At 42.4% G+C, this 13,483-nt stretch overlaps 1 protein-coding gene across 4 annotated transcripts in view; it reads right to left on the bottom strand.

Moving 5' to 3' along the window:
- Positions 1 to 1,992: 1,992 nt before the first annotated feature.
- Positions 1,993 to 13,483, bottom strand: part of Mical-like (MICAL-like protein) — a 163,384-nt gene continuing 151,893 nt past the window's right edge. For all 4 annotated transcript variants that reach the window (XM_077670976.1, XM_077670975.1, XM_077670978.1 and 1 more), the window contains exons 9-11: positions 12,909 to 13,023; positions 9,674 to 9,723; positions 1,993 to 5,878 (exon numbers count right to left, since the gene is read on the bottom strand). In XM_077670976.1, the coding sequence (XP_077527102.1) occupies positions 5,673 to 5,878; positions 9,674 to 9,723; positions 12,909 to 13,023 (371 nt within the window). In that variant the 3' untranslated portion in view covers positions 1,993 to 5,672. The remainder of the gene's footprint in view (positions 5,879 to 9,673; positions 9,724 to 12,908; positions 13,024 to 13,483) is intronic.

The following is a 13,483-nucleotide window of genomic DNA, read 5'->3' as shown; positions in this document are numbered from 1 at the left end:
CTTGTATATTGCAAGTTTCACATGTGTGTTTCTAAAATTAAGCCTAATTTTTTAACTTTCTTGAAGCACCTCACTGACTCCAACAGTATCTCTTTGGGGAAGGGTAAATAAGAATTGAGAACCAATAACATACCGTGTGAAGCAAGTTAACCGTGTTCGTGTATGCTTTTCTGCCCAGTAGTGCATTGGTGTCATGATGCGGTGTAGTATTTGTGTGGAAACGTACGCCTCTGTTAATATCCTGTAAATTTTTACTGAAAGTCCATAATACACCCAATTTCCAATGTCCGAATGAATGTAATCCGGACATCCCACAGACGTACATGGTATGTTCATCGGCTCGGAAATGTCCGCAAGAGCCAGAATGGAAGTACAATGGACGGCCGACGGACGTCCAGTGGTTGCTGAGGCATGCACGAAGCACAGCCCATTGCTTGTACACATAGCTTCCCTGTTAATATATCAATCACTGTAATTTTCAACTCAAACACATATTTGCCAAACATTTTGATAAAGGCACACGACTTGGAATAATGAAGGGACAACCTTTATTGTATCACAAAAAACACAGATATCGCGCTTTTAAAATATTCTCTTTAAACAAGGTGAAATATGGCTGCCTGCCCGTTTCTACCATTCAATCACCAAACAGCACCACATCCGGTGCGATCACTTATTAAGCACCATTGGTCATTTGGTCATGCACACAAATTTGCCACAAATTGACCACAGCCACCAAGTGTCCTTTGTAATGCGGCCAACAGCTGCACCCATTTGAGCTAGGTTGCTCGAAGAAACTGCCAGGTCAATCTTGGCCAATTTCTGGACATTACGGAGTTGGATATATCCAACCAAAAAGCACAATTGCGGTGGAAAACTGGACCAGTCTGCACCTCCGGCCCACTTAATTAAAAGATTGCACATTCACGCAAGGCAAGCCTCATTGTAAAAGAAAAGGAAATGGGATCTGCATTTGGGGAAGAAGGAAGAAATGCCGACACGTCCAGGACACAAAGTACAAAAATACAGCACGGCAAATAAAGCTCCCATGACAACTAAAAACACATCTGGCGACTGAAATCTTCCATTAGTCGGCAGATTCCTTACTGCATTCTACTTTCAGCGTACATGTAGTTCGTATGCACTGGGTACCACTAGAGGCCTAATCAGGCCATCACACCACTGCCCCTTTGCTAGAATGAAGCATGGCAAACTGATTGGGCACACAATGAAGTACTAGTGCAGTGCTTTTGCAGTACGGCATACAAAGTTCGCTGCTTTTCTGTGCGACCATAAAACCGTTCTTCCCCTGTCGCTACATGCGATTTTATCTGCAATAGTTGCAACGGCGTTCTGCACAAACCAGATGAAGGTGTTGGCACATTTAAGCTGCCTGCAATTGCTTTTTGCACACAATGATGATGATAATGGTCAACAATAGCTACTTTCTATAACTGGCATGGCACAGCACTTGCCACTGCATGGTGGCTCAAAATTGCTTATGCCACACTTTTACTTGTCTTTGCATGTCAGTATCGTCACAGTGTTAACTGAACTATCTTGCAAAAGTGATTACCTGATGGCATCTTAGTGACAATGGTAATGGACAAATCTTTGTATTACTAACAAGAAGACACTCCTATGCTGAAAAACTTTGTCACTAGAAAAAATGCAACAAGTTTTGCATAGAATGTAGGAAACTTTGTTTTCACTAGCTGTTAAACTAAATTTTGATGCTGGTTGGGCTGAACATCCTACCTATTGCAAGGATACGTAGCAGTATATTACATGCAATTTCTGCATTTCCAAGATGCTAAGTTCACCAAAATTTTTCTAAGGCTGATGTAAAATGCATATGCATGTTGCAATTACAAAATCTGGTACTGTTTTTGTTTCAGCAGAGGCAAGCTCTGTGGGGTACTCAATAGTGCTTTGTTAAAATTGCACAACGGGCAGAAATATATATCCACGCTAGCTATTTATTCAATGGTGTCTTCTAAATGATCATACTAGCCATATCTAAACCCTTACAGCCCCGTATCTCTTCTGTGAGCAGGAACTGTAATTTAATAAATTCGCTCGGTAAAATGCCGACTTTTTCAGTGGACAAGTACTGACACTGCTTTTGAATACAGTTTGCAAACTACAGTAACAAGGAAGCACTTGACACATAAATGCACACCTAGTAGATTAATGTCACTACCAGCTAGAATAGTTGTTATCTGGTGGTCTTAGATGCCGTCGGCTGTCTTGACACTGTAGCCATTCAGTTACTGCACTTGCTAGCTGATACAAGTAGACTTCAAAACACCAACATGTTTTGCAAGCTTTTCACATTTAGTTAGATACAAGTCACGATTGGCACCAAAGATCCAGCCCCATCACACAGTTCATGGCTACATCTTATTCCCAAATGCATCTGCGGAAACAGATTGCCATCAAATGTTTTTCAGCCCAACTGAGACAGGATAACACTAGAGCTTTCAAACAAGGTTTTATGCCATTTGCTGACTCTTTGAACCATCACTAGGGTACCAAACAAGGCACGAAAATTCATTTATGCTCCAACCAATCTTGCTTAACGAACAGACGGTGGTGATCTTCCCGTTCGACTCTGGTGTGCAGAGGGGGCTAGAAATCGGCCGGAAGTAAGCTAACTTTGCATACGGTTTCCTAACAAAGGCGGCATATGCAGAAATTATAATGAAAAGCAATGGTCCCACTACTGCTAGAGCTATGTAAAATAACATTATATTTTAGTATAATCATTCGCTAAACATGAGTAAAATAACAGAGTTCTGCCTTTTAGCCACAGGCATTTACACACACATCTTTTTTGCATTTCAGTTTAAACTCTGAAGATTGTGCGTGCTGAAGTCACAGGTTAGTCGCGTCAGTGTCTTCATCAATGATTTGGAGGGGCATTGTTCAAAACAGCGTCTTCAGCGACAGCTAAATTGCACTAGGAATGACCTTGAAACCACCTCGGACTACTAAACATCCAGGTTTTTTCAAAAATAAAGCCTCCTTTTAGTTATTTGCCCTTTTTACAACTGGCTGAACTCTTCATTGAAAGCTGGTGTCCAAAGATCCCGTAAACAACAGTGAAGTTTGAGCAAAAGACAGAAGCAAGACAGAAGCAAAGTGTTGTACATCATGTCAGAGAAACAGTGGAGCTCCAGAGCAACCCTATAATACAGTTGCAAAAATATGTTCCCAATTTCAAGTACGGAATGCTGTGAGAAAAATGTAGGCAGAGGTTTTGAGGCCTAATCTTGCAGTTCAGCTGCATGATTTAACAAGAAAAAAATTGCAAATAAATTATATATTGCCACAGATAGACTGGCACAAGTGCTAAGCACAAGGTGGAACTGAAACGTACATATACAACGCTAGTTGCGGCAAGACACAGAGAATCAGTTTAACCAAATTCTAAAAGGTGCAAGAACAAAGTGTTTTGGCAGTAGCAGCAGCTACTAGCAAGCCGTCAAGCAAGCTGTCTTGACAGCACAAAAGTGATGGAATAAGTTGCTTTTGTGGATTTTTTTCGTTTTTATAATTTGCACGGAGAGCAAAAGGCAAAACGAATTCCGAATTTGATAGTAACACCGTGTATGCGGTGAGAAAAGTGCCAGTTCAAGGCTTGAAACTAAAATGATTGCAAACAACACTGCAGTGTTTATGAAGGTCACTAAAATGTACACCATTGCAAAGTACAAACATAAACATGGGCAGTCAACAAACACAAAACCGAAACTGCTGCTCCCACAGAATAGAAGCCAAAAAGTGGTCAGGACTGACAACAAAATAAAAGTGGAAATATGATTTGTTTCGCAAAACAACAACAGTTTCCTTCTGAGCAACTTGCAGCCTGCAAGATAGATTTTTTTTTTCACCACAAAAGAAACAACACCACATAGGAGGTGTCGTAAGGCTATCACCACGCGTCTATCTATCTTGGAACACAACGCATTCTGGCACGTCAAAAACATTTTTCGCGAGCTGCACCAAAGTTGACACCGTTCTTGTGAGTATTTTGCATCGATACTTTGCATGTGCTGGCATATTTGAGGTGCACCTGACAAGACCATTGTAGCCTGTGCTAAGAATTGAAAAGAGAAATGCGTACCTACGTAGCAAGGAAATGCTTTTGCAATACCATTCAAGCCTATTGTTCTGCTTTCTTAATTTGTGAGAAAAAAAAAAAAAGACTGCAGCCCTGATTGATTGTTTCAGTTCTCACATTATGCCACTATGAAATGATTGATGGTGAAGGAACTACAAAACTTGGCCACCAATCTAACATGTTTTTTTTAGGGTGTTGTCTTGTGACAATGAATATGAGGAAAGGTCCATTGAGCCCCAGATAGTCACAGCAAGTACGAAATCAAGACCTCAAAACCGCTTGGCTGGGCATAAAGCTTAACAGTGCAATGGCCTTCACTACTCGACACCTTCACATAAAAACACTGTTACACAGCAATTTGCAGCTACCATAAGCACGCACAAACACACACAAAAAAAGTTTTTTGTTCCCGTGATATGAATTTAGGTTCTACGAAAAAAGACAACATTTCTGTCGCTTCCTGCAGTTTGGAGGAATACTCTGTCCATAATCTGGAATTGTACAGTGATAAGATCTTCCTTAAACCAAGTTAATTTTTTTTACCAAGCCACATAACAGTGACATTTCAATGGTAATATAAAAAAATTCCACACAATTTGAAAATGAAGATGACTTGAGCTTTGTGCTTTTGTGTAGTCTCAAGTTTGTCTCAACAAGTTCCAGCATTGTGTTGGCGTTAAAAACTCGTGTTCTTGCAGTTGGGCGTATTCTAATTGATGAATCAAATGATGCAACCACAAGTCTTCCTCAATACTGTGCAGGTTTAAGAACCGCCCTCATTCTTTCCTCAGAATAAACCCCATCTTTTTAAAGCACTGTTACTCTATGGACACAAAGACCAGACGTGAAACTTAGTTGCTAACATTGCACCACACACCATTAGTGACTTTCTGTCACTTGGTAAAAAATTTACGCACATGCCATCGAAAGATAGCCTGAAATAATCTGGAACAAACATACTACACATTGCGTATTGGGCTAGGATATACGAAACACCAGCACCACTGTATCTTCAGCATTTGCCCATTCATTTAGCGATTGGCACAACATCAATTACACATAGAATGCATCTTGCGAGAAAAAAGTTTCTGGCAGCTTGGTGCTCAGCCTATGAAATATTTGCCCACAAGACGTCAGCACCACAGCAGACGATCCTTAATGACGTGGTGAATTTCCCGTTTGTACTAGGGACCATCGATCGTAAAATAAAATACACATTCCTTTCATACATAAAAATACCAGCTGTGCGGCCAAGGTCATGATTACCATACATTCGGAAATGAGCAGCTTAGCCTTCGGAATCACCACATACCATACCTCTGTTCTTAATGTCTCATTCCTAACCCATCCACTATGAGAAAAAAAGAACCACACTATTCTCATTCAAGAGGCCACTCACGCGTCTGTGATGTCAACCCACTTTCATCACCCACTGGCACTTTAAAGTCCCTCTCACACCAAAGACACAGGGCTAGTCGAATACATATTAGGCTCCCCGGCTGGCTTGGATTGGCTTCGTACATTGCGCACCGATGTGTCTGTCCCCTCACTTGGTGGAAAGCACGAGCTTCTGCTTGAAGATCTTTTTGAGTGACTTGCGCTTCTCCTCGTCGCCCATCTCTTCTTGCTTGTCGGCCTTTTTCTCTGCCTTCTCCTTCTTCTCCGACTTGTCCTTCTTTTTGTGCTTGTCCTTCTTCTTGTGCTTCTTCTCGGGTGTGGCCTCGGGTGTAGTCATCTTGTCCTTGATCTCGTCTGAAGAAAACAAGGGCATTCTTTGTAATCACACAAGGTATTTTCACTTCAGTTGAGTCAGTGCTGGCATAAATTTGAACCAACTGTATGACTTAAGCATCCTGTGGTGATGATTGTCAGCTCGTCAGCTCTTTAAAAATTACTTCTCAGATGCGGAATACTTGCACTATAGTGCAATTGTTCAGCTGCAACAGCTAGAAAAGGAATGAACAAGCAGACCAGCCATGAACTAGTTGATCCAGCAGAAAAGAGACGCCTGTTTAATGCAGGTTGTATTTTCCAGCACGATTAAATATCAAAATTAGGAGCATAACAGCACAGCATCCAGAATAATGTGCGTTTAAGACATTTTGATAATCTTGTAAGTCCTGAGTACGAAAGCGTGAGTACTGCAGTTTCTCAAACCAAATCACATATCAATGAGTGTGAAACTGGAATACGGATTGCACTTCCCAGGTCACTAATGTTGACACATCACTGTTGACTGTTACTGTTACTAATGTTACTGTTACTAATCACTGTTACTAATGTTGACACATCACTAATGCTTCGACATCAGTTTTTTGTAACTCCGTAGGTTTCACAGCAGGCTAGAGTCCACTTGACAGCCGACACAAGACAAACAGACCGTACGCCTGAATATTCGGGTACAACTGAATAGTTGAAGATATTAGACGTCACATTCTTAAATCAGATAACAAGATCTATTCGATTCGTGGAAAAAATTTCAGAAACTCTATTTACACACTTTTCTTGAGTGTTTAATGTAAGTGTTTAATATTTTGCGCAGCAATCTACTTTTTTTCGAGACACACAAGCTAGGTTCCGATGCCAACTTGTAGGCTGATATGCCAACCACCTGTTAGAAATGCATTTATGCAACACGAGACTTTGGGGCCCGGGAATCATGATTAGGCTTCTGCGCCGTAGTGGCTACGAAAATAGCTGAACAGGAAAGTTCATGAACTCTATTGCCGCAATCTGGAGTGACATGACCAACCCGTCCTTTTTATCTTTAGCTCCTTATTTTCCAAACTGACCATCAACATAAAGTACAGCACTCGGCGGTGCAATAATACTAACCGATTGTTTTTGGTTAAGCGATCCAAAGTGGGTTAAATAACGGAAACCATTTTCCCAGTTCTTCCGCCACCGCTGCTGACGCACGGGCCTTCGAGACTGCAATCGAAGAACGCCTCCTTTTGTCAACAGTTCGAGGAAATCCCCCTGCCATGTTCTGTGTGCCAACCTGGGGCCTACTCTTTGGCCTCGTTTGCCTTTGCGAGTTGATACCACGAATGTCTGCAGCCACATAATAACGTGCGAGGGCAGAGCCCATGTTCAAGTTGCCAGGTTTGCGAAGCTCAATGCAGCGCCAATTGTTTTCTCTCTTTCCTTCATGCGTGTCTTATTTACAAGTTATTGATTTATGCTTCATATGCCTCTCGTTCGAGTCCTCTAACCGCACCCAAGATTCTGCTGCATTTATCGTTACTTGCAAACCGATAAAACCAGGCTTGAGCATTTTGTTTGTTGGACAACTGTTGGGACTGTCTTCTAATGCAGGCTAGTTGATATTTAACTAGGTGAGGGCAGTGCAAAGGCTTAAGCCACTGTAAAAAACACGGTGCAAGTCTCAGTTGAACTCCCATTTCTTTGAAAGCTTGAAATCAAGACATGACGGCAGGTTTCAGTGAAACAAAAATGCACAGATTTGATCAGGACAATGATTCCCCAAAAGAACGCTGCTCCACTGTGATTGGCAACCCCAAAGAACAACACAGCCTACAGCCGAACAGTACAAAAGCTTCAAAAGCCTTTTGGATCTGACAGTGATGCGGACAGGAATGGACTGAAGACCCTCCGGAGACAAACAGGGGACCCCTGTAACAATCCAAGACAAGCCACAGCCAAGAATACCGCGAAGTCTTAATATGCAAGGAACAAACAGCAATGCATGGATGGAGTACAAACAAGAGACAACAGAGCGAAGCACCGACAGCACAGTTGACAACGCGGAAGACAGTACCAATCCGAGACAAGCCACAGCCACGATTGCCGTGAACTCTAAAGGTACACGGAATGAAGAGCCAATGCATGGACAGAGTACAAGTGAGAGACGACAGGACCAAAGGCCGATGACGATACAGAAGACAAAGCGGAAGGCTATAGTAATCCAAGACAAGCCACACACAGGAGTTCCATGAACTCAGAAGATGCACCAAATGAACAGCCAACGCATACACGGAGTAGGAGTGGGAGACGACAGGATGAAGCACTAATGACGACACGTCTACTGTACAAACCATACCAGGTTATCCGCAGGACAACAGGCCTTGTCTGCAGACCTGCACAACTTTTGGTTTTTTGTTTTTCAAACTACTGAAGAACAGGATTTTACAGCAGAGTGTGCACTTAACAATTTTTGTTTCTGTGAATTACTACCTACTTGAAGTTGTTATGGGATGGAGGATAAGATGCAGAGCAAGGATGAACAAGTGGATATAACTGCACACTGGTTTTTTTGTTGCATTGTGTAATGTTTTGGCACAGCCAGGACAACATGGTGGTGTCAAATGATCCAGTCTGTAGGCTGGCTGTCTGTTTCTGGCTTGATACATTTCTACAGTTCATTCTTTCTACTGCTTCTCGACTAGGCATATATGGGAGGTTTTTCACTGCCTCAGCTACAGGGAAAAATTTTCTGGCTATGGCTAGTTCACAAATTACCGGATTTTATTTCATTGTAATTCACATCTCTCCCATGCTAACCTTATACTAAAATTCCACCTCATTTTTTTTTTTAATGAATCTTGCCACAAAAATAGCAGAACGTAAAAAAATACAGTTGCATTGTGCTCAATTTCACTTTTTCTTCTTAATAACAACAACAACAAAAAGCAAGATAATTACAGTTTAACCACCAGATCTTGCCAACTCTCACGATTTTCACTGGTGAAGCAAGGGTTTTCGCTTACTTTGGGAAAGGTTCCTCATTATTTGGGGGAAAAGAGAAAAGAGGGCATCCTCCAAACAAGCATATGCGTAGGCTTGCTAACATTTTATGGCGTGCGGTGGTTCAATACCCCAACCACTACCTCCGCCTACTACACCCCTGGTCACTCGGCTAATAGATGAAACCATCTGACAAGATAAACGGCTCTAAAATCTCAGTGACCCTGCATGCTAGGGATTCTATGTTTCATGCTCTTAACTGATGCTTGTGGAACTTCAATACGACAAAAATCTGGACTGCACCATAATGTTTTTTGCCGGACAGGCGCCCCCAGAAACACCGTGTGCTGTATTCGTTACCTGCTAGTACTGAGGACACCCAGATCTGATTGAAGGGTGGGCTCATTTATAAAATATCTCTTTTCTGCACTCCCACGGTCAATACCGGAAATGCAATGGGTGCTCCGTCTTAACTACTGTGGGTTCCTGAAAACCTTGTAGGTCTCAAGTCACAAAACCACTATATTCTGGTAAGCCCTGTAATCTCCTGTAGTTAAAGCACTAAAGAAAAATGTGAAGCTACGCACTCTAAAAACTGAATCAAGTCTACTTCATCCTGAGGTTCAGTACTACTCCATCCAACATTCACCAACAAAGTAGTCTTTCACAACACTACACATGAACATTGATTATGGTTACAGTTATACACAAACGCATGAAAATTGCTGGTGTATGTAGTTCATTATGAAAGTGAAGAAGGCTTTGCATGATATGATGCTATTACACTGAACTGTACAAAGTGCTTTCATAAGCTGCCACGGTGATAACATTGCCACTTACTTTGCCTCTGAGTCATCTGCTCTTGTATGCTCCAATCCTCCTGCATGACCCTAGGAAATTGAGAAGAAAAAAAGAACAGGAAAAATCTTCAGAACAGTGATCGTGTTTGCTGTGAGCGGCTACATTATAACAGCCTTCCAGCTTATTAGAAATCTAAGGTTTCCAAAACCCTATCCAAAACCACTCAAATGCAACAGTTGTGTTCTGTCTGTCACCAAAGCTCCTTTTGGTGATTACAGTTAAAATTTTTTAACAATATGCCACATCTAAGAATTGAAAAGTTGTGCAAATATTAAAGTTTGGAGTACTTCGCAAATAATGTTTCACAGTGCAGTCTTACCCTTTGAAATATTTCAATTTTTCGAATATTTGGTAGACGCGAGTGATAGCGCAACAAAAGCTTGCTCCGCCGCACAGCATGTGAACTTTCAAGCTTCAACGCATGGTTTGTCCCTTGAGTTGGCTTTTTCGCACGACGCCGAAGCTGTGCGAGAAAGCCTGACACGTGCAAGCCTTGCGCGAAGGAAGTGCATGCTCACTCTGGTGCATGAGGACACGGTACTCGTGTGGAAATTATAAGCCGAAAAGAAGTTCTCTACCACTATACTGGCATGAGTTAGGAACCAAGATTTATAACTTGTTGCCAATGCTAGCAGTAAGGTACTGGTCATACCTGCCACTAACATGCCCAAGGCCTCTTTTCAACATCGGGAGGAACTGTAGCCAGTCAAATATAACTTACTGTATTCGCAGGACATTGAGGAACCCGAATTTCTTCTATAAATGTATACCAAGCACTTTTCGCGCTTCTTTGCCACTTTGTCTTGATCTGTCATGTACAATTTTTGTACAATGCATTTTCTTAGCAGAACATAACCCCCGGATTTATTTTTTTATTTATTTATTCGTTTATCCTTATCGCCATTACTGGCATTACAGTGGAGGGGTGCACCCATGAAAATTACAATGCAAGCAAAAACACAGATTGTCTTCACATTACAAGTTAGTCTGTTTTTTTTTTTTTGTAGCTGTGTTTTGGGAGCTTATACGTCATATTCCTTTCTAGACTTGGGCACCGTCATTTTACCTTTTTTTTTTTACCAGATGCCAGCACCATATATGAAGGGAACGCCACAACTGCTATGCTGGGCTGTTAGTGCTCCACTCTTTCTGTGCCTCTGTCCAGTGTCCGTGCATTACCCAATGAACCGTAGGTGCTTGATGTTGCATTAGTGGTTGCAGTGCTTGTGTGTGTGTTCTGTTTTGTTTTTATCAACTGTGAGGAACACAACAGCGGATTTTAGGTCTGAATTTTCCGATAGAGTGGGATATGGCGACTCCGGGTGTTGCGAACAGCAGGTGGTAATGGTGACGGTAGCACTCTGCAGTTCTGCGATACAATCAATATCAGGGAGTAAATACGTATTTTTAATGCCACCTTGCTCGTGATGTTCGCCGATTATTTATGTCTACAGAAGCATGTATGTCAAATGCGGAGCGAGTACAACGCGTAGGTCTTGCACTGACTTGCACTCGTAATGAGGCGATGACCACTTTGTTGACATCGCAATACAATATAATCCTGTACTTATACTTATGATGGTTGCTGACAAGTATGAATTAATTGGCCAGAAAAACAACATGACCGCAGAACCAGTCAAATTATTATTCAGAGGTTGTGATCATGATTGGCCTAACTTAGTGCAATGTATGCACACTTTCGCTCGAGGTCGATCTTTGTGGACCCTCTGCTTGTACCATAACTGCTTTACATGGTCAGCAATGCGTGTCTTGTAATTCTAGCACTTTAGATACCGTGAGAATGTGTAAATATAATAAACTTTTTATTTATTCATATTATGTCCCAGTTGAGTTATTTTCCAAATAAAACGTTCGCATATCTCGAGCTGCCTTTGCACATTGTACTGCCGGCTTATCCTGCGGCCTACAAGAAGTGTACGATGCAGAAAGTTACCCTTTCATTGCGTTTGGCAGTGTAAAGCATTTACCTAAAAAGTAAATAAAACGCCGTGATGTTTGAATGTTAGATTAAATGAAAAGGGGATTTTTAACACCAACTGGCTGTAATGACCAAACAATGTACATTATTTTAAATTAATTACAAGGAACCAGAAGTGATGCTATATTGTAAAGGTATATTGTAATGGATGTCATATTGTAAAATGGTTATGTTACATTGTTATATATATTGTAAAGGCTAAAGTTACTTCAAACTTTCAAAAGGGTTCCGTTTCGTCGCCCTTGTCACAGCTTTGCATGTGATAAATAGATTTTGCTCCCTCTGCTTGCCGTTCAAGAAGAGCACCAAGCAGACATGAGAGTTGGTTGTTGGTACAAAGTCTTGCGCTTTAGCAACGGAGTCCACTGATGTCAACTTGGTGTCCACTGGGAAGCGATGCAGCAAAAACATGTCACAACCGCACTGCATTTTCGCCACGCCGTGCCATGCAGATATGCTGCCGGCAGTTTTTTCTCATTTTCTCTGGTTCGTCCCCAACCCATGACAGCACAGTACTGGCCAAGGACGTTTGCACCTTGACCGGCTTTGCAGCATAGGCTAAACAGTCAAAAGTTCTGCAGAAACTAAGCACACAGTGACAAAAACTCTTGTATCATGCCACGGAGCAAGATGCGCAGTTGAAGGAGTGCCCGTCCTGTCTGTTTTCTGTTGTGTGCCTTGTTTCTTGAAGTGCTAACCTCTGTTGCGATGCGCCGAACGATTAACAGCCCAGCGCGCACAGGCAACGCTGGTCTATCAGAGGCGGAACGTGCGTGGGCTGTTGAGTGAACTGGTTCATGAGTATTTTCCTCCTCTCCTGGCTACTTATGGAAAATGGCGTATACCCACTCAATACATTTACTATGGTACAGTTTGCACTCCAACACAATGAGCAAATTTTCTGAAAGAATTTGTGCTCCATGCAGGCAGAGCTGGCAGAACTCATGGGGTTAAGTCTTTTTTTCAGGGCGTCAGTAACACCAAAGTGTATTTTTTTTTACTACAAAGTGTTTGTTCTTTTCCCTCTTCTCTGTACCGATGACAAGCATTTGTACGGCTTGTCCCCACCATAGCGTTCGTGCTGACAGCTCAAAAGTGGCATACAGGTGTGGCAGACAGGAAATTCTCAATGGTGATAATGATGGTGGTGGGCTTTCTATTCACGGCACGGTGATAAAAACAACGCAGGGGGTGGAGCGAGAGAGAGGCGCTCACCTCCTGCGGTCAAGCTCCTGGCTGTCAACGATCTCGTTGCGGGCCTCGACCACCTCGAGGAGTCGCTGCAGGAGCTCCTGTTCCCGCTTGTCGTCATCCTCGCACTTTTGGTTCACTGCACAGAAAACCAAGGCGCCAGTACACAAGTTAAATCGGCACCAGGAGGTGGGCAGCTGTGCCGTGGCAGCCATCCTAGCGTTTGCGGGAAGCAGGCACGCTATATCGCCAGGAGAACGTGACAGTAAACATGATGACAATAACAGCTAAGAAACCCGTCATTGCTCAGTAAAGATGATATTACAGTTGAAACGCAGTCGTGACGGTAACATGAGATGTGTCCCCAGTAAAACAGGCAATGCATATTCACCACTATTGGAAAAATAATTGTACTTTTGCAATGAAGCTCCAATATAAACGTGATTTTGCAAGCAACGGTGTGGCAACAGTGAGGCCTCCACAGCATTGATTGATTGATTGATTGATTGTGGGGTTTAACGCGCCGACGCAACGCAGGCGATGAGGCGCGCCGTAGTGGAGGGCTCCGGATTAATTTTGACCACCTGGGGATCTTTAAT

The sequence above is a fragment of the Haemaphysalis longicornis genome, unplaced genomic scaffold (genome assembly GCF_048455015.1).
Source record: "Haemaphysalis longicornis isolate Haplotype H1 unplaced genomic scaffold, Haemaphysalis longicornis Haplotype H1 scaffold_5, whole genome shotgun sequence".
Classification (NCBI taxonomy): Eukaryota; Metazoa; Arthropoda; class Arachnida; order Ixodida; family Ixodidae; genus Haemaphysalis; species Haemaphysalis longicornis.
Note: the sequence above shows the minus strand (reverse complement) of the source record. Positions and strands in the feature narration are given on the sequence as shown.